The sequence below is a fragment of the Lichenostomus cassidix genome, chromosome 24 (genome assembly GCF_008360975.1).
Source record: "Lichenostomus cassidix isolate B80296 chromosome 24, HeHo_3.0, whole genome shotgun sequence".
NCBI classification, from domain to species: domain Eukaryota; kingdom Metazoa; phylum Chordata; class Aves; order Passeriformes; family Meliphagidae; genus Lichenostomus; species Lichenostomus cassidix.
This window is the reverse complement of record NC_139504.1, coordinates 2,772,284-2,798,402: the sequence shown is the minus strand read 5'-3', so window position 1 is coordinate 2,798,402 and position 26,119 is coordinate 2,772,284. Positions and strand designations below refer to the sequence as shown.

General features: G+C 47.8%; 1 protein-coding gene across 6 annotated transcripts in view; it reads left to right on the top strand.

Moving 5' to 3' along the window:
* Window positions 1-26,119, top strand: part of LOC146427471 (opioid-binding protein/cell adhesion molecule homolog) — a 295,961-nt gene that overhangs the window by 67,529 nt on the left and 202,313 nt on the right. Inside the window, exon 1 of one of the 6 annotated variants that reach the window (XM_085081656.1) lies at window positions 1,634-1,726. The exons of the other annotated variants lie outside the window; for them this stretch is intronic. Coding sequence (XP_084937782.1) covers window positions 1,636-1,726 — 91 coding nt within the window. The 5' untranslated portion in view covers window positions 1,634-1,635. Of the gene's footprint in view, window positions 1-1,633; window positions 1,727-26,119 lie in introns of those variants that run through there. 6 annotated transcript variants of the gene reach the window in all.

Sequence of the window (26,119 nt, the reverse complement as noted above, 5' to 3'; positions counted from 1 at the left end):
AATAAGTACTTCTGGGAAACCTCTGTGTGCAAGGTCTGCTTCTTTCACTGCATCAAGAGAAAGAGACCAACAAAAGGCAGAGCTGAATAGCAGATAAGGCTGGGAAGAATAATTCCTGACCTGTTCCATTGTGAAGATAAGTGAGGTGTAAAACTGGGTCCTATTTAAGTCTGAGGAAGAATTGGTTTCCCGGGATAAGGCCATGCTCTGGCCAGCACCTACTGAAGTGTTGCTGTCTCCCCTAATTGGGCTGTTAAAGCCTAGGGGAGCAAAAACGCGGTAATGACCTTCCTGGAAACAAAGCTGGAGAGAGGAGGAAAGATGGGGAAGTGTCTCAGCAATCTGTGACCGAGTGCTTAGCACCAGGTGCTCGGATGTGGGGAAGCTGAGGGTAAGATCTGTCTCCAAAGAGATGGCAGCGTTGTGAAAACACACTGAAGTAAATCACTGCTCCCTAAGCAGAGCCAGCCCCCATAAATAAATCAACAATAATATCTCAGCCCTCACTGAGTGCACGTCTGAGACACTGCACTCAGCTCCAGTCACTGTGCTACGAAGGAGGAAATTACAGAATAAGAGAAGGTGAGAATTAGGGCAATAGGACCAGAGCTCTGTGAATATCAGATATTTTTTTTCATAGTACTTCTGAACAATTGGGGTCAGATTGGTTTTGATTTTTTCTATAAAATCAAAGTAACACCCAAAATGAAATATCAGACAGTAGGGGAAAAAAAAAGCCAAAATGGTTTGAAAAAAAATCTCGCCCTTCTCCAGGCATGGGCTTTATTCTTCTAGAAGTCAAAACCCATTCAGTGGGCTTGGCATAATTTCACACAGAGAGTTTCAGCAGAGCCAGGGTCAGATTTCTGGTGGTGCCAGTTCTCCCTGGCTTGTACTCCAAAATACATTGGACAAAGGGCAATGGATGGAGGATCAGACAAACCTGGACCTTCTCCTCTGTGTAAGATGAAAAGAGAAAGAATAGCTGCTGGATGCTGCTTTGGTGGGGGTAGCTTCACAGGAAAAGCTGGTTTGGACTGCAAGGGGGTCAGACAGGGCAAAGGGAAAGGAGAATATTAGAAGTTGATTTGATGCATGTAGCTGGTCATGACTTTCAAGTAAGATACGAAGATGTTAAGTGAGGCATGAAGTGCTGCAGTTTGTCCAAAGAAGTGCAACAGATTTGGGGAAGGGTCTGGGACACAAGTCCTGCTAGGAATGGCTGAGGGAGGTGGGGAGGCTCAGCCTGGAGAAGAGGAGGCTCAGGGGAAACCTACTCACTCTCAGTAGCTACCCGAGGGAGGTGGGAGCCGGTGGGAGCTGATCTCTTTTCCCAGTTAATAAATGACAGAGCAAGAGTAGATGGCTTTGAGAAAAGGTTTAGATTGGGTATTGGGAAAGAGGTCTTCACCAAAAGGGCTGTCGAGCACTGAACAGGTTGCCCAGGGTGGTGGTGGAGGCCCATCCTTGAAGGGATTTAAAAGACATGGGTGTGGCTCTTGGGGACATGGTTTAGTGGTGGCCCTTGCAGTGCTGGGTAACAGTTGGGCTCTGTGACCTCAGAGGTCTTTTCCAATCTAAACGATTCTATGATGAACATTCCTTAGGAAGACAGACTTGCCCCAGGGGTTTTGCATGGGGCAGCTTGACTCTTGTGGCCATATTAACCTGGGTGGGTGGCAGCAAAACCCCAACCCTGCTGCTTTGAGGCACAGTAGCAGTGAAGGTGGGAAAGGCTCTACCACGGAGTGATCTGCTCATAATAAGGTTCCGTTATTAATGCTCAGTAATGACCTTGCTGGGGCACAGTTGAGTGCCTTGTCATCTGTCCTGATCTTATTAGAGGCGTCGGCGGGGCTCGGCGTGCGCCGGGTTCCTCTTTATCTCATTGCCATCAATACCATGCAGTCATGAGGGGCATGTTCCCAAGGGCCTCAGATACATCTAAAACCCTCTTCACGACTTGCTATTTTAAGAGTCACATTTATAAGAAAGAAATAGACAGTTACAGTAGACCAACAATGTCTTTCCTATCACCAGCAGATATATCAGAGATAAAGTACCCTGGTTTCTTCCTTCTGCTGGTGCCACACGGGGGAAGAAATCCTGGTGATTCATGGGCTGGTGGTGCCCGTTGGCTCAAAGACCTACTAATCACAGGTATTAATGGAGCCAGCTGGAGAAGTGGGTCAGTGCTCGGCCTGAGTTAGGAGCAGAGCGTGCCACCAGGAAGAAAAACGAGGAGAAAGCTCAGAGATGATGTTAGCAGAGGGATTTCTGCAGTTAGAGCCCGGGAGAGAACTGAGAAGAGAAAAGACTCTGATATCTTCAGGGTAGATATGAGCAAACATCTTGTGCTGTTGTAAATGGGTGAGAGTGAACTGCTTGCTTGATTGTAAATTTAAAAAGATAGTGTGTTTCTATCAATAACCAGAGGCTTAAATAATAGACTTTGGTCTGACTACCCATCTCCCTTCCCCATTGAGGGAGGAAGTCTCGTAGAGCAGCGGGGAGAGTCTCCACGCAACATCTTGTAGCTCTATCTATCACCTACCTTATCAGTGGGTGTACTACAACTTCTCGTTCCAAGTCATCTTTTTCTTTGTCTTTTCATCCTCCTCTCGACTTCTATTTGTGTTTTCTAAAAATGCTACTTCCAGGCAGGCAACACGATGGCTCAGCCCAAAGTGTTGCTCAGATCCAGCCCCTGTGAAGGAGATGGAAGAAAAACTGTGGGTGTTTGTGTGTGTGGAGAACAGGATCCACAGCTGTGTCCATCCCAGCGTGGCTTTGGGAGATTCTGGGGTCTAACAAAGCTGAATCTTTCTCCTTTTAGACCCTCCTTTGTCTAAAAGGGCTTGGTAGCATTCCCAGCATTTTACCTGCGGAACGCTCTGTGTCCCATCACCGGCTGTCTGCTGAATTTGTTGAAGTGAAGGAAACCCATATGGTGGGGCCTTGCTGCACGCTTGGAAAATGGGATTCCAACCAGGAGCTCTCCCGTTGCTGCCTCAGCTGAGCCATTTTGTGCCCCTCTGCCGCACTATTAAAATAAGCACGAATTGAGAATTAGTGCAGCACAGTGGAAGGGACAGGCAAAACAAGTCCGAGGCTCCAAACAACAAATTATTCTTGAATCAAACATCTCATTAATGGCTGCAGTGTCGCCACTCTGCTTTGCATAATTAAGTTTCATGGGGCGTTACAATTAACAGTTGTGCCGCAATGTAGGTAGGAACAATCTCCCGTTTATTTACCCTGGCTGTATCTGAAAGTGCTGTGTGGTGAATAAGACGCATTTACAAGTAGATTAGGGTGCATTCTGGGTCATAAATTGAGTAAGGCTGTAATTGCTTTCCAACAAAGGAGAGCTGCAAATAAGACAGGCCGCCTCTCTTTTTTTTTTTTCCCCTCCTGAAACCCCTTTTTTCCTGTTGATGCGTCTGAAAATTCTCATCCCCATCTAAATAACACAGTTATGGCATTGAAAACCTTGTAGAAGCTTTTTCAACTTGACAGCTCCTACTCTGTAATATTTCAAGGCATATTTTCCCCCTTCTTCTTCTCCCTTTTCCAGTCTCTGCTGCAGAGACTTGTTTTAAAACCACATATTCTGGCTTTGTATATTATCAGTCAAATATCCGCATGTGCATCCATGATGGGGAGGGAGAGAGGGGAGATGCTTGGGTTTCAGGCACTTGGAATTAACTGGGAAAGAAGCCAAAATGTCATTAGAAGCACTCGGATACGGCAGAATGCGAAGCACCTCCAGTCTATATTCAGATACGAAGGCAGGCCCAGGAATTAAACATTTATCAAGGCTGGGGGATTAAAGCCTGACCACAAATACTCTTCTTGTTGAAGGGCTTTCCCTGTGAGGAAGGAAGGATCCGGAGCGTTAGCAATGCCGATTGCAGGCTGTTGAGGAGCAGGAGAAGCTCTCGCTGCCTGGAAACTCTCTAGGCCAAATGAGCTTTTCTTGCTTCAAATATTTCTTAATCGTACTTTCTTATAGGATTATGAAGAGGCTGGTGGAGAATGTTTAAAAAAAAAAAAAAAAGGGTTTTTTTTCAGCCTCACGAGTATTTCCTGGGTGGTTGGTAAGACTTGGAGCTGGAATAGCTCAAAAAGGGAGGGAAAGATTCAGCTCCCAGCCAGATCTGTTCATCGTTATACAGTTAAGGAAAAGCTGCCGTTTCCTGCTAAAAACCCATTTGTCTTGCAAATTTCTATAATGAGCAGATTTTGGAATAAATACCATGTAATCTGCAGTGACAGTTCTCTCATTTCTTTTTTATTAGTTCAATCTTCTCAGCATCTGAAACACGTAGCAGAGGAGTCTCAGAAGAGGTTTAGGCAGCTCTGTGGGAGTTTTTTTAACACCTTGGCACACAACTCTGCCACTCGCTCTCCCATGGCATCGCTCCCCTCTCTGTTACCTTCCATTTATTGATTCAATTGTGTGTTTTAGCAACATCTGTCCATAGCCCCAGGCACCCCTTAAGTCATTTAGAGTACGCACAGCCGTGCATTAGCCAGACATGCCCTGTCCCATCATCCTCAATTCCTACAAAATCCTACAGAGCAACAGCTGGATAGGTACAGCCACCTCACGTGTTTTTTCAAGCTCCCAGATGCCTGTGGAAAAAAAGGAAAGGGATGCTCATTATCTCCTTAATATTTGTCATATCCATTAGGCAAATTTTTGGATTGGGTTTGGCAAGGGTGGACATTTGTCTTAGAGAAGGTCAAGCTGGTCTTTCTGGAAGTAAAGGATGAACAGTTGTGTTTGTCCCATGTTTGTGGTCTTGCCTGGTGGGCTGGAGATCAGGTAGGATATCCCCACCTGGAGGGATGAACTGCTGCAGCTAGAGCTTGGGAAAGATGGATCCTGAGCAGTTTTTTCCCATGAAGCATGGCATCAGGGCATTGGAATAATGGTATTGTTGGAAATGTTTGGGACTGCAGAGATGGAAAGGCTGGGGTTAGACCTTGGCCAAAGATGGGTAATTTTGCTGTTGGGAAAGAAAAAATGTAAGAAAAAGCAGGAAACACCTCTCGGTGTTGGGATGGGAATTAAGCAGCTCTTGCCTCTGGATCTCAGGCCTCTTCTAACAGGCTTGGGTAGAGGGGTGGAAAAAGCTGAGGCTGTGAGGAGTAAATAAGAAAACAAACAGCTCATAGGACTGCCTCGTGACCATATGCCATTCAAGCTGACCTTTGCTAAAGTATATTAAAACCTGGAGTTTTTCCCTTTGTGTTTCCTGCAGCCTACAAGTGAATTACAAATTCCATCACTTTTAAAATGCGTCACGTTAAAATACTTGGTGAACTTTAACTTTCTCTTCTTTTTCCTCCTAGGTAAGTGGCATTTACTTAATGCTGAAGTACTAGAAGGTCCAGAGCAGGGATGTAAAACATCCTTGCCCAGTTGAAGGTGACTTGTCAGGTAAACCCAAATCTTTTCTTTACATTTTTCACCCCATGTCCAACCCAAGCTGTTTCCTCTCTCTTTTGATGTTCCTGAGGCGGGCTGATAAGGAGGGGAAGGGTGTGAAGGTGTGTGAGCTTCATTTCCAGTTCACTGCTTTGAGGAGCTGAGTTGCAGTTTGGATTGGCAGCTCTGACTGTCTCCCTCAGGGTTGAGCATTGCAGTGCAGGAAGGTGTGAGGTTCAAAATCCCCTGGAAAGGTGATGCTGAGCCGTGCCGTGCTTGATCCAGCCAAGTATTTCAGCGATGCTGAAAACTGTCACGGAGCCTGTTGCCATCACACAGTTTTGGAAAGCTTCAGAGCTGTGTTTCCAGGAAAATGATGCTTGTGCTTGCTCTCACCTCCCTCTGACCTTTCAAAGCATGGTGCCTGCCTCTGCAGAAAACTGTCACGTGCCTGACTTTGAAATATTTCTCTTGTACAGTGATTTTCACACTCAATAGCAATTCAGAGCGATTTTCTCCCTCAAACCCTTTCAGCCCCAGACCCTCTGTGAGCTGGTATTTTCTCTGCTCAAAGTGCACCCCATGTTTCCTGCAGAGCTCAAAAAAGCCTGGGTGAGCCAGGGCAGGAGCCACCCGGGGCCGGGAGCGATGTGCTGAGCCAGGTCTCATGGTGTCGTATAACTCCCGGCAGCTCATTCCCTGTGTGTCACTTTTCCTGAGGTCGCTGTATTATCTCACCCTGGCAGATGCAGCGAGGTAGAAATACAAGGCTATTTGCAATGCAGTTTATTAAGACATGTTTTAGAGGTGGTTTGAGGGAGCACTGGCTGGAAATGTTAATCATCATCTCTGACAATGTATTGACCTGCCTTCTGCCTTACCCTGCTGCCTCGGGGGGAGTGCAGGCTGGGATATCGGTGTGCTCCAGCCATGCCTCCCCCCAGCCCCCTCCTGCATCGCTGGCACACAGAGGAGAAACTTTTTGCCTGTTGAAAAGCAGCTCGTGGGTGGGGAAGGCAAAGGAAAACAAGCACTTTTTTTTTTTTTTCTTTTACCTTTTTTTTTTTAAATTTTTTTTTTTATTTGGAGCTGGTAGTTTTCTTGCTGGGAAGAGGGAGTAATCTGGCCTCTGTTGAAACAAATGACATTGCACGACTGCCTTGCTGCCTTCTCCTGCTCCGCCAGAAAAGGTGTCATTATTTTTCCCCTTTTGTTTTAGACTTCTGTGAACCAAAAGGGCTTGAGGATTTTAATGGTCTATCTCAAAGATTGAGAGGCCCTTTATATGTCAAGCCACAATCCCATCCTAGGCTGTACTGGCCTCTGTTTGATTTTATGAAGCTTATTTTGGATAGATGGTATTTTTATAGCCCCTGCCTTGCTTCACCGATGGCCATATTGATGTAGCGCTACAGGACAGGGCTAATAAATAGTTTATAAAACTGTAGGTTCATTCTCCCAAGTGATGTAGGGCTGTGTCTGAGCAGACTGCAAATCACCGTCCCGGCCATGCCGAGCCTCTGCACGGCGCAGCCCTGGGCACACTGTGGGGAGGGAGGGAGGGAGGGAGGGAGGGAGGGAGGGATGAAAGCAAAACACAGCTTTCTCCAGCTGAAACTGCTCCAAACTTTCCCTTGCAGTGATGCTCTGCCCCGGCAGTGGATGATGGAGCAGCCAGCTCAGTGCTGGGTCACTGCAGGAGCATCCCTGCCTTCATCCTGCCCCTGTGAGGATGTTGTTGCTTTGGGAAGCTTTTCCTGAGGCTCCCTAGAGCCCATCACATCCATGTCACATTCCTGTTAATGAAGCTAAATTTGGCTAGCAGCACCTTCCCTCCTGTTTGGGTCTTCCTAAATCTTGGGATGAAATGCCCTGAATGATGCCAGTCTGAAGTGCCAGATGTCCCACTGATGACCTGTGTGTCACCACAGTGTTGGCTGGACCTGCGGGCTTGGTAGGAGCTGGCTCAGACCCAAGTGGGGGCCTTGGGAAACTCCTACCCTGTTGTTTTACTCCTAAATGCTCTTTTAAACAGTTGCCTTTGAGTTTCTTCTAAGTTCTTCTAAGGTCTGGTGTCTGCCTGGCCTGTTCTTCCCTTTCCAGAGCTGTCTTTTCCTGTGTCCCTGGGAGCAGAGTATGTGTGAAAACACACAGCTGGCTGCTGGCATCAAAGGCTTTCTCCTGTTGCTTCCTTTTGGTATTAGAAATATGAGCCTCCCTCATGTCTCCCTCTTTTTCAGTCTTACAACATTTAGGATGAAGAGTTGATGGGGCTTTCTCTTTGTGGATGGTGGCATACCCAGTAATGGGATCCTAAAAGGGACATGAGGCATCATCAGTCTGGGTAGAAGCTGGATTTGGTTTCTAGAAATAGAGGAATTTATTCAAGTGCACATGCAAAAGGAAGGGAAGCAGTGAGGGTGCGAGATGGACCAACACATTTATACATTGATTTTTGCCATGCATCCCCTTCAAGGTCTGGGCTGGCTTTGGAGGGCTCTCTGGGCAGTAGCTACCCAAAAGAGTTGTCCTGTCACCACTAAGGACTTTATTCATTTGCAAATAGCTCAGAAGAAGGAAAAAAGCAAACCCAACGCCCAGCCCTCCCTGCACTCACCGTCCACACCCCGCCAGCATTTGGCAAATGAGAAAATATTAAAGCCATATATTTTCCTGCTGTGCTCAGTTACCACGTTGTCCTTTTCTTTGGAAAGGAACTGCAGTTGGGAAGACATATGGAGGTGCTTGTTCTTCTTGTTGCCATGGGTATGTCTGTGGTGTCTTCAGGCATGCGGCTCTGGGTGCCCACTTTTGGCTTGGTCCCCTCAGCTCCACCACTGCCAGATGCTTGTCAAGGGGTTTAAGTCCACATTGCCAACTCCCTCCTTCTCTAAGATGCCTCCTGTACTATTTTAGGATAATTTTCCCTGTCAGCTCTATAATTTGAAGGTTAATTTGGATATTACTATTCCATTACTACTGCTCTGAGGCTCTTACAAGGGATACTGCGATCACTTAAGCAACTGGTATTTCTTTAGTTACTTCTTTGCCACAAGCTCCGCTTAGGGACACTCAATCTGCTTTATCCAGGGTGAGCTTAAAGCACCCACAGCCTCCAAAAAGGTGTTTGGGGTGTGTGGGAATGGCTGGGCAAGAACCAGAGCAACTCTGCAGAGGTGACGCATCCAAAATTGGGACCTCCTGAAGGACTTCTTGGAGTGAGTTTTGGGCTTTTGAGGAATAACTGGAGTGGGTGATAGAGATCCAGCTACACTGCAAGGATAGTTTGTGTTTGATGTCAGCTTGCACAAGGAAAGGTGGGAAAAGACCCATAGGGGCTGTCGTGTCTTTTAATTTGTTCCTTGAACCAGTCTAGGACAAATTGTCGTGTTGGCATAGGAAACCTTAGGCTGTCCCTGCTTGTTTTTGTTCCTCATTATAAGTACCTTACAGTTAAATTTAAAAGACTTCATTCTCCAGATAGCTCAGCTGAATGTTTTTTTTTTTCTTTAGTACTGAGCATAAAAGAGAAGTGCAGCCCTTCAAGCTCCACAGTGGAGTTCAATGAGAGAGAGAGATTTGGAGTCGATGCATTTATTAGAACCATTAGGGCAGAGGAATGTGCTCGGATACGTCGCCAGCTCCACGCTTGGAACTGGCATTTTTTCCCTTCGATTTAGATTGTTCTCAGTCTTCCTGTGCTGATACAGGAAAGTCCCAGCATGGGATGATGAGATCAAGTGCGCATTGGTAGCAAATGCAATTTGTAAAGCGTTGGTTGGATAAATGACATTGTGTATAAAAGAAATGTTGCAACACAGCCGTGCTAATGCAGCCATGTGACACCAATTTAATGCATTTTCCCCATTAAGCTGCTTGTTCAAGACATCTTTCGACCATTTCGAGTGCAGCAGTGGTGTGTAAGGCCTCTATTTTCTGAGTATTACTCATTTTGCAGCTAACAGATGTCAGTGTCTATTTGTCCCTTATGGAAAAGTCCCTTTAAAGTTCAATAGGGATTAAATTTGTCAGGCTCTATAGAAACATAACAGGATTCTATGGAAATTACTCTGCAATCCTATAGAATGTAATAGATAATCTCCCTGTCTCTGGAGGTATTTTAACTCTTGCATAATTGCAGACCAGAATAGAAAATCTCCATTAAATTCAACGAGATGGTTCACAAAAATCCTATAGGAAAATGATAATTTTCTATTAAAATCAGTAGGACTTTTTCATCACCACGTTGGTATTCATAGGAAGGTTTTATTCATTTGCCAATCCTACTAAAAAGTGTTTTGTCAGGAGGCTGATACTTGCTTTGTTCTAGGGAACAGTGATTTGTGCATAAACGATGCTTATGTCCAATGCTCGTATAATTTATGGCAAGGCACTAAATTCCCTTTCAGAATAACTAGAGCAGGATGAGGCTTTAAGCCCTGCAGGGAGGGGAAAAAAAGAGATGTTGCTGGGGATTTGGAGAAGGGGTCTGCCTGCGAGGACCATCCTGCTATTGTGTTACACAGGTTGCCAGAGCCCACAGCAGACCCAGGCAGGGTGTTGTGAGCACGCACGGATGTGCCACAGTCACAAGCTTGTCCCTGTCATCTCCCTGGCTCCGGCGCTCCTTATCTAAAGTGTTCAGCCCAGGATGCTGCAAATTAATGTTGGATTGAAGCTCTGTTTCTGTGAAACTGCCCGTGGCTGGTTTGAATGGCTCTGCTGCCTCCTGCATCCGCAGGCTGGCTGTTCGTGGTGTGGCCTGGGTGGTGGGGAGAGGCGGCTCTGCCGAAATCCAGGGCTTTGCTCTTGGAGGTCGCTGCCTCTGCCGTGCTGCCGGTGGAGCTCAGCCAAGACACGGCTGGAGCAGTTAATTATGGAGAGAAAGCTCTGCTTGGCTGCGGGGGGTGCGAAAAGCCACCCCTTGAAAGGATCAGCCTCCTTTTCTCCAGCCTTGGAAGGTGCTGCTGTGCATGTTGATGAAGGCGAAGCGCCCAGGTCATAGGAGCCGCAGCAAAATGCTGCCTGCGGATGGATCATCTCCCCAGTTCAGGTGACACACAAAGATGCCACCCCATGAGGGAGATTGCTCAGAGGAGGGGACACAGGGCTGGGAGATGCTGTGGGGAGCAGGTAGAGCTGTGCCCATAACCTCTCTCCTCTCTGATTTGGGAGGCGAGTGCCGGCTCTGCAGCGCGCTGACACGGCAGCGAGATTGCTCTTCTCGCCGTCCCTTGTGTAGGAGGATGAGTCATGTTGGAGAAGGGAATTGCTAACTCCTTGGGGGGTATTTACAAAGGATAATTCTGTGCGGAAGGTTGCTTTGTTTTGGCAAGATGTGCTTACAAGGACATTGCTAAAAGGATGGTGAAACAACTCCTCAGCTGAACACTGGCTCCGGTGGTGGCATTGCAGTGGGGACAGTGTCCTGCCCCATGGTTGTGGTGGCCAGTGTGTATCTGCCCTCAGCAAAGCACAGCTAGCCCTGGGCTGAGGGTTAGTGCAGGTCTGAGTTTCATTCTGAGGGTTTACTCTCAGTATACACCTAGAGGAAAAGCTTAGGGCAGATCCCGAGGTTTTGGTCCATGTGTGAAACATGGCACAGACACCTCCCTCCCTGCAGTGGGAAACAGCTCAGGGAGAAAGGCTGCATAGCAGGGATGGGATCAGCTGATAAAGCTGAGAAGGTCCATGGCCAGGGGAAATTTAATGTCACATGGTAAAGGTCAGGATGTGCCTCAGGAGGGGACAATGCCAGGAGAGACCAGAAGCCAACTCCAACTTCAGTGCCTGTATTCCTTTGCACTTCCCCAGTGCCAACGCTCGCAGCGCAGACTATAAAAATCAATTGACACAACATATGTAATGGTCTCATTTACTGGCGAATAGAAATGTGTGTAAATCTGGCATTAAACATGAGTTTACACTGCTCCCCTTCTTGGGAGAGCAGTGATTGACGGCGCTGTGTAAATGACAGGAATATGCCGGTAGAAGCTGGGAAACATTTACCCTTCGGAGAGCCATGTGTACATTGGAGGATTGCCTCGCCTCGCCGGGCGTTAAACACATCTGGAGGGATCACTTCTTGCACAGTTCCTTGCTGTTGCTTACAATTAATACCTTTTGTGGTAAGAAGCAGCGCGTGGAGAAGCAACCCTGTCTTCCATAAATTATTCCCAGTGTTTTCATTCCTCCTGAGCCATGCTGTTCCTTCCTAGAAGGTGCTGGAGGAAAAGCTCCTGCAAAACCCTCATGTAGCAGCAGGTATTCCAACTCCAGAGGCTGGGAGGCTCCCCAGGTGAGTAGGGGCTGGCTTTTCTTGCTGTGCCCGTCAGCCAGCTAGTCCGAGAGAAAATTCAATAACAGCCATTTGAGATTAAATTCTGAGCACTTCAGTAATCTAAAGCCAGCGAGGAGTCGGTGTCTCAGCAGTCAGTCAAATGGTCTGGGCTGTCATCTTATTAGAGGGAAGGAGAAACTTTGATTTAACCCCAGACCCTTAATTTTCAATAATGTTTCCCGATTCCCACTAGCTGTTCCCATTTTACAAAATCTTTGGGTTCTAAAATTTGTGACTCGTCTACAGGGTTTGGACTTCCCAGGCAATTTTCTGTGACAGGAGGATCTGTGCAAATCAATTAATGGAAGAAGGGGTGGAGAGCAGTGGGTTGTGGGGGCGTCAGAAGGGGAAGCAAACTGAAGCAAACTCCCTGGGATGAAAGACAAAGGAGTTGCCATTAGCAATGGATAATGGTATAGGAAGGGAAAAACAACCTCAACCTCAGCACCTGATAGAAAACCTGACTGAAGTTTTTCCCCAGCCCCATGGGTTTCACAGCTTTGAGTCCTGGTGTGGATTTAACTTCCTGGGTGTCCCTGTCCCTTCCTGCTCCTCCTCTGCTGTGTTCCACTGGTGCCATCTGATCACAGCCTTCCAAAATTCCTGGGAATTAATTGCAAGCTTAAATACTACCTTGGCCTTTAGCTCTGCTCCAAACTGAGTGAAGTAAAGATTTTATCTCATCAGAAAGACATCTTTCTGAAGAAATGGAAGCTGTTCTTTTTCCGCTGGAATCCATTTTCCTCCTAATTGCGCAAAGCCCCGGCCTCTTGCCAAACGTGAGACTCAGCCACGAGCCTTTTATTTATGTAACTATACATTTATTTATATTATTGCAAATTCCCACCTTCTGGCTGAGGGTGGTTTTTACCCTCAGAGGCAAGCTTGAAAAGCAATCCTGGGTGCTCTCTCTGCGTTTCTCCCGTGCTTGGGAGCCGTGCAGGCAGGCAGCCCAGAGGTGTGAATTAGATTTCGGTGTCGCGGCGCAGGAGCTCTGGTTACGCCACCTTCCCCCTTCAATGCAAACCTTCCTGAGCTCCTCTCACCTCCTTCCCTGCTATTCTCCCTGCATTTATTGCTTTCATTTCCATGGCTCGTCCAGGGCTGCATTCTCCTAGCCCGCTCCCCTGTAACGTGTGACCCAGATAGCGCTTTCTTTTCGGACAAAGCCATAAACAATGGCTTCCCTGACAATGTGCTCGGCTGCTGCTCCATGCTGAGTGGGGCTTGGACTAAGCATTAGGGAAATGTTCTCTTGGAACCAGATTATCTCAGGTACTCCATGCCCCCTATTACCATAGGATCTGAGCACCTTGCAGCTTTTGAAGATGCTTATTTTCCCGTTAACCCTGTGGTGTTATCCTTTTTTATAAAAGGCTGGGAACTGAATCATCGGGAGCGCAAGGAAAGCTCTGGGCACAGGGCCTGGAGTGGCTTTTTTTTGGTAGGATTGCATTGATTTTCGTATACTTAAGATGGGATGAATTACGGAGGCGGCTGGGCTGAGCGAGGTGCTGTGGAGTATTAACACCAGGACTATTTTGTGCTGTGCCCCTGCCATCATTTTCCCTTCACTAGGAAAAGCTGATATTCCCTCCCCAGCTGGTGGAAATCAATGGAGCCCAGCTCCATTGCCATCCATGCAGTTGGCCCATGTCTGTGAAACTCTGAGACCTTTCAGAAGGCCCAAGGTCCCTTAAAACACATCCTCCTTCCTGATGGGAAATGACCATCTCCTTGTTGGTCCCATGCACTGGAAATGTGCTTCCCCCACCTTTGCAAGGACAATAATTTACGGTACCATGCTGCTTCCTTTATCTCCATTTATACTCTCTTAATGTGGTTGGGAATCCACAAATTCCCTTTTACGCTGTTCTGAACGTAACCTACTAAACCTTAATCATGGTTTGGGGAGTAGTAATTCTTTCTTTTATATGGCTCCCTTTTATTTTTTCTTATATAATTTTTTCCTTTAAGAAAAGATCATTAATCCATGTTTCTGAGCCTTCCCATCAATCTATAATTGAATCGTATAAAAAAGACTTGATTTTACATCCCTATAAGAAAGAATTCAATTCTCCCTAATGCCTGTAGATTTATAGGTCTAAAATTTCCAGATTTCTCTTAATTTTATTTTACTTTTAATAACCCAGCTTGTCTGGACTTATCTAAATTATTAGCGAACCTGAATATGCTGTGATCTGAGGAGATCAGTTATCTTTTCCGCAGAGGAAGTGCCAGAAGCTGAATAGGCCCATCTCGCAGGGAAAACAAAAACCACTTCTGAGAGCTGCCTAACCTTGGTGTGTCGGGAAGCCCCTCTCACCGGCGCCTTCAAAAGGTGCTCGCTTAATTGTTGCATTTTTAACACCGTATTGCCCTGCAGGGCTTTCCCCTCTCAAGTCTCAGCTCTGCTATCACCTCTTCCTTTCAAGGCACAAAGGGAGCACATCGTGCCTTGCTGGCTTGAGGGGCTGGGAGGAGAAACTCTGTCTTTCCAGCCACGTCTCTGCCACCAGAGTCTCTTTTATGCCTGGGCTGAGTTATTGCTGTTGCCTGGTTCAAGGCATCTTCTCTGTTTAATGCAGCAGAGCCCAGCATTTAGCTTTCCTTAGATGGGTTTTACCTGCTGGGGTGTACACCTGATGCTGCTCCCAGCCCAGATTTTGGATGAAAGCAGCTTTCAACACAGTTTGAGCACACTCAGAGGGGTTTGTTGGCAGCTGTGGTGATGGGAAAGGGAGAGAGCAACCAAATAACTTGCATTGGAGTATATCTGTGAGCCTTGTAGTCCTCTGCCAACCTCCTCTGAGCTGCAAAACACCACTGGGCTTTTTATTGTGATGTTGGGGTCCAGCTGGACTGTCTGGGAGTGTAAGGCCTGCAGGGGGGCAATGGCTTTTCTAATTTCATAATGCCCCTAAAAAGTATGTGGCTTGGATGGATGGAAAGCTTCCAACACTGTCAGGCTTGTACCCCCATGGCTCAGGTTTTAAAGCCCAATGGTGTCAGCTAAAGAATGATGGACTTTGATGATACTGGTGGGTGCCTTGCAACTCAGGATAGTCTGTGATTCTAAAGCAGCTTTGCCCTCAGTGAGATCCCATCTCGGAGGTGCTCAGGCATCCCAAGGATCTGGCTGCTTCACCTTCTCCTTCCTCCTCCTCTCTGCAGCAGAGGAGAAGACAAAGACAGGTAATTGTGCTGTCTCTGCACACAGCAAATTCCAGCTGGGGTGTCCATTTTAAGCACTGCTTGGAGCCTTGACAGTGACATGTGTGTGGGAAATTGCTCTGAATTCCTCCAGCCTCCACTGTGTTTAACTCCTGGAAAAGATGTTTGGAAAAGCAACATGTCTGATATTTGCTCTGAGTTTCTTGTACTGGGAAGAAGAGCAAATCCAGGTTTTGCTGTCCATGCATTTACCAGCCTCCATCCTTGCCTTTCCTTGCAGGCTCCCAGTCCCATCTGTTCGAGCTTGCTTGCACTGATGTGCTTTTTCTCTATTTTCTTGCCGTGTATTTGCTGCAGATTCCCCCTCTTTAAATGAGATACAGGATCTGTTCTTTGCTCTCCTGCTGTGTCTCCTCGTTGTCTGTCTCTCCTCCCAGATATCCCTGCTCCCTTTCCCTCTCTCTCTGCATTGCCTCCCTTCCCTCCTTGGCCAGCAAGGGAGGGCTGGTGTTGAAAGGAGGGGTTTTGGGGTGTTCAGGAGATGGGGGGTAACAGGTCATTATTGGGGTTGGTCAGTCCTCTGGAACCTCCTTAAAATGGAGCTCCAAAGTAGGATTAAAATCCTGGACAAATTTCCCCTCAGCCTGACTTCTTCTGGTGCTGGTGTGCAGGTTTTGTGATTCCCAAATACCCTGAGGATCCCCTGGCTCCCACTGTTGTGTTACTAGGGAATCTCCTGGGTCTGTTGAAGCACTCAGAGGTAAAACTGCTGCTTGGAATGGCTGCAGGCAGATTTGTGCTCCTTTTTATTTTCTTCATTACTTTTTCTCTGTCCATTCTCCTCATTGCTTTCTGAGTTTCAGATGGATTACCCAGATTGCAGAGCCCAAACCTCGCCTGCCTGCCAGGTCCTTCTGTTCCCTTCCAGTTCATTTCTTACAGCCAATGTCACAGCCCCTTCTTTTCATCGGAGTTTGAAGTTGCAGAATAGCTCTTTACACCCAGATACCAGGAGGGTCAGGGCTGTGGTCACCTCCAGGACACCAGTTTGTCCCACTGAGCTCTCTGCTGGTAGGGAAGGATTTGTTTGGCTGCAGAAAGAGGCTTTGTAGGAGCCACTGGGGTGGTTTTGCAGGAGGCTTTTTGGGAGGGATGTCTCATGCAGGGATGTCTGTGCTGCTTACCCCAGTACAGTCTTGGGGTTTCTCCCTCCTGGTGTGCCTTCCAGGGTTATCCTTGGAATCTTTCTGCCTGCAGCCCTTCCTGGATTTGCTTTCCCCATGCCCATGATCTTTTTGGAGAGCTCTGGGAAACAATGTGGTTTTGGATGGTGTCTGTAAAGGCACAAAGGAAAGGAGAAAAAGGGGCAAAATTATCCCAAAGTCACTTTATATCGTTGTCCATACAGATGGCAAACTACTCCCACCAGAGGCTGTCAGGACACCTCTGGCACATGAGAGTCCCATCAGGGCTGGGGCCAGACTGTCCCCACGAGTAATTTCTCCTGGATGTCACTTTGAAAATTACAGGCTGGGAGACACCGAGTGATGTTGCAGTGAGGGGGAAAGGAGAAAAACCAAAAAACCCCAGTATTTCTATCCCTTTATGTTGGAGGTAGACTCAGGAGTTTGAGAACGTGATTCCTCACTTGACAAGTTCACTCTCCAGCTCTCTCCTTTGACTTAGCACACAGGGGATGTTTTCTTTCCCTGGAAGGGAACAGACATAACCATTTTCTTTCTGTATTGATTAAAACCAACAAACATCCTTGAGTGATTTTGTGCTTCCTTAGGTGGAGGGGGAGAACAAAACCCAGGTCTTTGTTTGCTCATCAGCATCGGGAGGCTTTGCTCTGTCTGCCTGCAGTCCTGGGAGGGAAAAGCATTTCATCTCTGCTGCCACTGGGCCCCACCAAAAAGGACCAAAGAGGGTCTGCTCTGTGCTACAAAAATAAAAAATTACTTTCTTGGCTGGGGTCAGAGGAGTCAAAAAGGCAATGCCTGTGGCTAGTCTGTGGATATAAGACCTGGTTTTCAGTCCCAGAACACTGGGCAGCTCAATTTGCTCTTGGCCTGCCTCAGTTTCCCCCTCAGCAAACCTTGATGTGCTCATTCCAGCACTTAACCTTGTTCTGTGTGCAGTGCTTTGTGCCTGGGGATGAATCTGCTTATAAAATGCACCTGAAATGCACAATAGGCAGATGGATGTAAATTAGAGAACAACAGCTTTTCACGCTCTGCATCTTAAACTCAAGGTGACGTCCCTGGTGACTTTACCATGGCCATGAGGCAGGTTTGGGGTCCCAGCCCACGAGATGCCATTTGGGACCCCTTACAGGTGTTAAATACATCCTGTGATCCCACAGCCCTGGCTTGCTGGTGTTCCTGGCGATGATGGATGACTCCTGGACAGCTGAGATTCTTTGAAACGTTCTGCTGGCTGTCAAGCCCTGTCTCTTTCCCTGTCTATCCATCTCCTCAAAATAACTGTGTTCTGCAGCTCTCTGCACACGTGTTCTGCTGCTCCGTGGGGAGATCCTGGAGTGGGATAACTGCAGGACTGCATGGATTAAGTTATTAAAAGCGGCGTTTGTGATGTTTTTTCCTCCTGAGGGTCTCAGAGCAATTTGCTGAGGTCTCTTTTACACATGGGGAAAGCAAGGCGGAGCCCGAAATTGTGCAGCGAGTCAGGAGCAATTTGGAAATGGAACCCAACAGTTCTGCCATCCAGGGTTGTGCTCCTTTCTAGGGCTGAGCAGAGCAAAATGTGCTTCAGAGTTCAGCAAAGAGGCGTCTGGTGGGCCCTGGGGGGAGGCTGGAAGCTGCAAGATGACAGAATCAGTCATCATGTCTAAGCACTGATTCTGGCTCCATCCTCCTCCTCTTGCTGTGTTTCTCTCGTTTGTGCTACCCCTCTGGGAGTCCAGCTAAGGATGGAAGAAATTGCCTGGAAAAGCCATCAGCCCACGTCTAATTCCCTTCTGAATTGATGTTTCAGGCTCTGAGAGTTTGTATTAAGCCTGCAACTTTTGAATAACAATTTTGTTTTCCATCAGGAGTTGGTTCTCCCTGCTCAGAAGGCTCTTGTGGCACACCTAGGAACACATCCTAGATTTGGGTTTGGTTTCCCTGCTCTGGTTGTCTGGAGAAACTATTTTAGGTGTTGGGATTTGGGATTGTCCCCTCCTTCCAGCCTGTGCTTTCCTGGCACTTCTCAGGAGCAGGGCTGAGGTGAAGCCCAGAGAGGAGCAGTGCTCCTCACCTCTGCTCCACACAAGCCCCTCGAGACACTCTGCTGCCCCAAAAAGGCAACAAATCAACTAGAAATGTTAATATTAAATATCACAAGGAAAGTACTAGCCTTGTCTTCCCAAACACTGGGTACTTTAATTTTAATTAGGGTGAGTGCTTTGGTTTGTGTCTTATTTGGGCAACTTTGCATGAGTTGGGCACGAGAGAATCTCTGTGCTGTGGTTTATCTGCCAAAAATCCTGAATACATGGAGCTTGTAGAAATCATTATTCTCCCTTGGAAATCCTGATTTTTTTAATGGTTGGGAATAGCTGGGGTTACAGGCAGGACAGAGCTGGGGATCTGCAGCATTCTCCATCACCTTTTCTTGCTCTTTCAACTGGAGGTGTTGAGCCTCCCCTTCCTCGCTCGGGGTGACGTCTGCACTTTAATTAGCAACTGCCACTTCCCTTGCAGGAAAGTCCTGGAGAGTTTCATGGCAATGATACTAATGAACGTCTGTGGAAGTTGTTCCCGAAACATATGGCAATGAATATTTCTGTTGGGTTTGTGTCGCTGTCCCACCGAATGCTGTGACGGGGAGATGCTTCCCCGCTTTGCTTTGAAAGTCAAACACTTGTGCAGTCTGTAATTCGTCTGTAGGATTTTTCCATGGAGATGAAAGGTGTGAAGGGAAAGAAAAATGATTATTGATCCTTAATTATTGTTTGGGTTTAATGACAGAAGTCTTGGGCAACAAAGAACGAAGTTTTTGCCTTCTGGTCGCTCCCTACCCCCTCATTCAATAATCTGGGTTCTCTGTCATTTTCAGAGGTGCCATGAGCCCCACACACATCAAGGATTATCCTAGACCCAGGGATTAACCCAAACCAGCATGGTTTTGGCCCTGTTACCCCAGGGCAGCAGGATTTTCCCTACTGTGGTGGCATGGAAAGAGCTCTTTCCATGCAAACAGCTGCTGTCTCCAGGCATTGGAATTGTGGTGTTTTGTCCAGGAGTTAAACTGCAGGGTTTTGCTGTGTCATGATCAGGCTCTGACCTAAGCCATGGGGTCACCAGAGGGCTCTGCAGAGGCAGTGACTGCTGAGAGAGTGGGGGGAGGATTTGCACAAATCTGCACTATCCCAGGTCTCACTGTGGATACATCCACATCCCTGGCGATGCCAAAGCTCAGCATCTTGTGCTGCAAATCCAAAGGAAAGGATTTTCTGTACCTTTTTGGGCTGGTGAGCGGTGGAGAGTCTCATTTGGAAACACTGTGACGGGAAGCTTGTTCCAGAGGCTTGAGTTTCTCCTGAGCTGCTGTGAAATGCTTGGGTCCCAGGAGCAGGAGTGTCTGTGACACTAATCAGGCTGCTGGCCTCTAGATCCCAAATATTTAGCTTTACAGCAGCCCCATACAACTTCCCTGCAATCAAAACTCCTTTAGCCATGGTTTAAGATCCATCTTCCCTTGGCTGATGAGCCCTGTGTGGATCACAGTGGGCATATTCAGACTCATAGTTGCAGCCTCTTGTGGGATCCTCTCACTCCCCCTTTATTTGGGATCTCTCTGTGCTGACATCCCCAGCCTGCATAAAAATTTTGCAGGGAAAAAGCTGTTCCCTGTGCACCAAGCCCACTTCTGAAAGATGTTGTGTAAGCGACTTGGCGAGCAAGTAACTTTTGCATTTAGGCTGTAATTGGCTTTAAATTCCAAAGGTCCATTGCTAATGATATTCAAAGCGCCTTAATTAAAGGGACACTGTCAAGTACTTCCTTTATAGTTTTCCTTTCGCGCGTGCTCTCGGTCGTAATACCAATTTTTTTTTTTTTTTTGTGTAAGCTTGAAGGTAATAATTAAAGTAATTCTCTGCTGATTTTGTCCTTTTCTATTTGGCAAACTTTGATCCATTATTATTTTTCAATGGAGATGAGATTAACATGGCCACTTTTGTTCCGCGATCGTTCCGGTTCAATACGGCTCCGGATTGCGCTGGGATCTCACCGCCCTAGCGCCAGTGGCATCGCTTGGTGGTGACATTGATGCTGCTTTGGGGAGGGCAGTGACATTGATGCAGCTTTGAGGGAGCTGCTGAGGCAGCTGCAGGAGCTCGTGCTCCACCTTAAAGAGTCTCTGAGCTGTCTGATCCACTGTTGGGAAGAACCCGAATCTTCCATGAAAGGTGGGGTTTAGAATTCCTCAAAGGGGAATGAAGATAAGCCTCTCCTCTCCCTGACTAGGAAAGCCCATCTTTTGTATATGCAGCAGTATTTTCTGCTGGAAAAATAATGTATTTGCAAGGTGTCGGCTCATAAAAGAAGCTATCTCATGATCTAAGTTACAAAGATGCTCAGCCCTAAGCTGTCTCTTCAGTTTTCAACTCCAGACTTAAATTGGGGATCAATAATTTGTCTAGGACTTCAAACTCCCTGGCTTCCCTGCTTGTTAAAGGGGAATAAACAGGGCTGAGGGATGGCAGCTGACTGCCCTACAGTTGGGGGCTGCTGCAGCAGCTCTGCTTGCTCTGTGTTCTTCCCTCCCCACGCATCTCCTCTGTCACAGGGTGGGTGATGCTCGTCCTGCCTGTGGCCTTTTCCCCGAAAGTGCTGCCTGGAGCAAAGCTGTGCTTGTCATGTGAATATGAACCCTCTAAGGGCGTGGGTGGGATGGAGCAGGAATATTTTGCCTGTTCCAGGCAGTAATGTGCTTCCCGTTAGCCTTGGGACCCCATGAGATGGGTCAGGAGGGAAACACTGACTGGCCAGAAACTCTCTGCATTCACCAGCCGCTCTTTAGTCTTCCCTGGAGCAGCCAAGTGTGGAGAGGGCTATTTAGATCTGAGAGGATAAGGCAATAACCATTTTAAGAAAGATATTCGCAGTGGGTCAAATTTCAAACAATGAGAGTGTTTCCACATGGCAGCCCATGCCAATTATTGCTTGTAATTGCTTTCCCTCTGGTGCTGCCTTTGCCCTTTCTCGTTTACAGGAGCTGCTGTCCCCTGTCCACTCCACGTGGCTTTTTCCCACCTCCTGCTGGGCTGGAGCACGTTTGCAACAGGGTTTTTTGCAGACACTGTAAATGGTTTGATTGCATCTAGAGGGATAAAGGGTTCCTGCTTTTCCTGCTTCCTCGGTTATTTGGGAGCTGGTTACTGCAGCAGCAGTGAATTCGCGCAAGGTTCATGTGGAGGTGTAGCTGAGGTCTGAGTTAAGGGAGCTGACAGCTTGTTTTCTCCAGGCACGGAATGAAGGTGCCAGGTGATGTGTCTGAGGTGGGTCAGGGTTTTTCTGGAGAGTTCATGGATAGGGAAGGGTTTGGTATGTTCTGGTGTTGTAGGTGAGCATACAGATCCTGACTGTGGTCATGCCACAGGGAGTATTTATGACAAAGGAGACCACGTGAACTTGTGTGAGGACAGTCCAGCTGGGCTTTGCATGGGGCTGTGAACACCCACAGCAGCCTTTCTGAGTCCAGCACTGGGAATTTTGGGAATGTTTCCCTTGCTGGGTGAAGTGACAACCTGCCTGTGTCTTCTGCTGAGCCACCAGCCCTCGAGGCCACGCTCCCGTTTAGCCCATTAAAACTGACTCTCGTTTTCCCTGCTGAATCAATTTCTCAGTCTTTAAATGGTACCGTCCTTGCGCTAATCATACAATAGGACTACTAATGAATGTCTCAATTATTTAATGTTTGAATCGAGCAATTATTTTCTGGAGGTAGCAAATTGAAGTTTTCAGGAGGAAAAATACCATCTTGCCCCCCCGGTTTTTTTTAACCGCTACATAATTAAGTAATTGTATAGCCAGTGATTTAATAGCTACAAGATCAGGAGTGACATATTTTATTCATTTTAAGCAGGAGTGTTTCTCATTTCTCCTCTTTCTGGCTAGGAGCAGCCCTTGCCACCCTCTGGGAAGGCTGGGGAAAAGCTGCAAAGCTTTACCCTTGCCTCTGTCGCATTTCTATCCGTGTTTAAAGATTTTTCTCTTCTGTGCTGAGCTGCCTCTGCCATTGGCTGCCAGCAGGTGCTTTCCTGGGAGTCCATGGAGGGTTGTTTTGGAGGATGGATTTGCTGCCTGTCACCACCACCAGCTTGTGTCCCACCCTCTCCATGTGCTGCGTCTGATGCACTCGGGTGCTCCCATGTTTTTTGGGGCGTATTTGGAGGAAGGAGAAGAGCTGAGGCATGGAGTATTATTTAACTGGGAGCTGTTTCTGCACCAGTGATGGCAGGAGCCCCCCAGGGAGTGCCCTGGTCAGAGGATTTATCTCCCTTTGGAGCAGACACCCAGCCCTGGCGCAGAGCGTTTGTCACACATCATCCCCGTCGCGCTGTCGGAGAGACATGCGGAGTGACAGTCGTGCTGGTGGAAACCTCTCTGCTTGTTTTAAATAAATAAAGAAGTTAATCACTAGGGAATTACCGTGCTCAGATGTTGAGACATTCTGGGGATGAAAAGAAATGTCTAAGGAACAAGAATATTTAGCGTCGACTGAGCGTCTACCTGAATTCCCCTTATTTCTGTGTGTGTCAGCTGTGCAGGGGTATCTGTGCTGGAGAGCAGAATGGCTGGATGGTTGTCTGGACAAATAATTCACCTCCCCTGCTTGTTTTTCATCCACTGGTGGACAGACTGTGGTTCCTTCAGAGCCAGTTGCTGTCGATAGGTAATTTCTGCTAGGGGGACTCATCTGTAGCTTGTTTGCAGGTACCTGCTTGGGAGTTGAGTCTTTCATTGCCATAAAATGCCCTGATAAAAAATGGATGATGTGTGATATTCCTGTGCTCCTGCCAGAGCCAGAGTCCCGGGCAGGCTGTGATTGCTCCCTCCTTGGGTGAATGCAGCGTTAAGCTCTGCTCCTGGCGTGAGCCTTCGTGACCGTGAAGCCGAAATGGGCCTTTCTTGGCACCATCCCCCAGATTTCAGACAAGTTCCCAACAGCACGGATTGGTGAGAGCGCTGGCAGAGAGGGAGCACAAATGTGCTGTGAATAGGCATCGGAGGGAATTCATTAACAGGACCTAATTAGCAAATTCTAAGTGGCAGCGCTCCGCGGAGGAGCGGGGCTGGACTGATCCAGTCACGGTGAGGATCCCACCAGCCAGGTGGGTACGAGGAAGGGATGTGCACCCAGGAAAAAGGTACTTTTTCCAGGTGGCCTTCTGGAAAAAGTTACTTTGGGAGGAATGAGGTGTGACCTGCGGCAACACAACCCCCAACCAGCCGTGCTGCTGGTGGCAGTGACAGAGCCTCTGTCTCCCATGACAGGGTTAAACTCTTGTGATGGTGAGTGATTGCTCGCCAGATGACAAACGAGCCGAGGGCTGCCGTGGCATTGCAAGTAGTTTTTCAAGGGCTCGGTCTTTTGTTAAAAAATAGTGACTTGTAATTATTTAGTTAAAACTTTGTGTCTCTCTCCAGCCGTGGTGTCACCTTTTCTGCTCTGTTTGAAGCACCCTCAGATCTGTCTTGGTGGCCTCACCAAGGCCATCGACCCCTGGGGGTGACACAGCCCTGAGAGGTAGTGGCCACTCTTACACCCAAGCAGAGAGTCGTGGTGATGTCTTCACAACCTTTCCCAGGTAGCTTCATCTGCTGCTTTCTGGTGTCCTTATTTAACACGCACATTGTAATTAAGAAGAATTTCCTGTACTCCTCTGGGGCTCGCGAGAAATTCGAGAGCTGGAGGGTTTTGTGTGTTATGTTAACATGCTTGTTTAAAAGGAGAGGTCTCCTCAGTGGAGCTGAATGGAGCCCAGATACCAGCTGGGACAGCTGTAATGTTGGAGGACCTTTGGGATGCACGAGTGTGGGATGGATTCCTGTGGGCAGGAGAGACTGCAGGTATTTGCCAGTGGAAAAGGAGGAGGGCAGGTCAGGATCCTTCACTTCACGTTTGATTAGTGAGCTCAGGTGGCCACAACCAGCATGTGGGTTGCCTTTACCCCATGTCATCTGGCAGGGTGGCTGAACTTCATGGTTGGCACTGAATTTGGGGAGACCTGGTGGATGCGAAATGTCCTGAACCATTGGGAAAATCTTCCTGTACAAACCACTGAAATCATTCTTCAGCCTGGGCATGGCTTCGTATTCCTCTACCCAAAGGAGTTTAGCAAGTCAGTTTGGTGGAGGTGGGCACAGCCACAGTACCACACCAATGGCATTTGCTGCCCAAAGCCTCTGAGAGTTTTGGTGTTTGTGGCTCAGAATTCAGCCAGGTGCTTTTTAGGAGCTCTCTGGCCCTGGGGACTCTCGAGTTATGGAGTGTGGCCAGGAGGGTGCAAAGATCCTGCTGGGCCAAGCACTGTGCTGGTGGGCTGAGCCTTTCTTTATCTGGAAGATTTTAGAGTCAGTCACCACGTGTAGATGTGGAATCACAGAATTGTTCAGATTGGAACAGAACTTTATGATCATCAATTCCAAGAACCACCAGGTTCACCATTAAACCATGTGCTCCACGTGGGTTTTTTTAAAACGCTTCCAGGAATGGTGATTTCACCACCTTCCTGAGCAGCCTGTTCCAATGTTTTTCAACACTTTCCACGAAGAAATTTTTCTGTTATTCAGTATAAACCTCACTTGATGCAACCTGAGGCCATTTCCTCTTTTCTGTCTCTTGTTATCTGGGAGCAGAGCCTGACCCCCACCTGGTTCCAGCCTCCTTTCAGGGAGTTTAGGGAGCAATAAGGTTTCCCCTGAGCCTCCTTCTCTCCAGGCGAAATTTCAGCTGAAATCTCAGCACATTGCAGATGTTTGGGCAGAGGAAGGGGCTGTTTTTCCCTTAAGTATCAGCTTGCTTAGGTTTTATTCTTGCTTTCTTTTTAGTTCAGCATTCTGCAGCAGTTATTGACAGTGTTAGCAGCTACCTAGGGATCAGGTAGGAAAGAGAACTGTGGTGAGGCTTCTCCTGGGACCACTCTGCCCTTCCCCTCGCAGTTCTGCTGCTGCACTTGTGTACAGCTCTGTGCAGCTGTGCTTCTGCACCACAGCCCCAAGCCCCCGTTGTGCTCCCAGCAGGACTTTCCCCACAGCTGTGCCGCAATGGTGACAAAGCCTGGATTTATATGTTGTGACTTCCCCTGGCCTCTTCTGCAACCGGTTCTTGCCTCTTGGCTACAAGTGACTCCGTCCCTGACACCTCTCTGCGCGGCTCCTCTGCCGCCAGCGCCGGGTGAGTTCTGCAGTGTCCCCAGCCATAACTGTTACCAGATGTTTACACGTCTGGAGATGCCATCGCCAGGGCTCCATCTCTCATGCCTCATTTCATAAGGAACAGTCGTATTTTGCAAAGTTCACTCCACTCCCTGAATCTGTCCCTGTGGCCTCACTGTGCTGTGGAATACTCACATATTCCAGCAGTGGTAGGGCACTGGGATGTGTGCTGGGAGAATCCAGCTGTGCTGGGAGCATCCAGCTGTGGTGGGAGCATCCAGCTGTGCTCATCGGCTCTGTTTGGGCATCTGAGTGGTGGTTTAGGGCTGGGGACTGTCAGAGGGAGGCTGTGACAAACCCCCATTCCCTCCAGTGACTTAGCCTCTGTGGGGAAGTGTCTGTGGTGACAGCACCAGGCGTGATGGGCAGTGGGTGGGTGGACAGAGGTGACCAGCTTTGCAGCGAAAGGACAGCATGGAAATCCACTCTGGTGCCAAATCAAAAAGCAAGACATTGTGGTTTTAAACATTCCCCTCATGCAAGGCTTTTCCTAGCCTGTGTTGCAGTGATCTCAATTTAAATCCTAAATGGATGTGAGTTAAATAACTTCTTGGAGTTGTTGATGGCTCCTTCCTGGGTTTGTTTCTGTTTCTTCCTGAAGGTGAAAGCTGCGGGAGTCCCCAGTTGTCTTAATTTCACCTTGAGTGTTTTTGGCTGCAAACTTGTGGTGTTTGGCTTTGCAGAGATGATAAAATCTAAGATTTCGCTCGTGAAGGC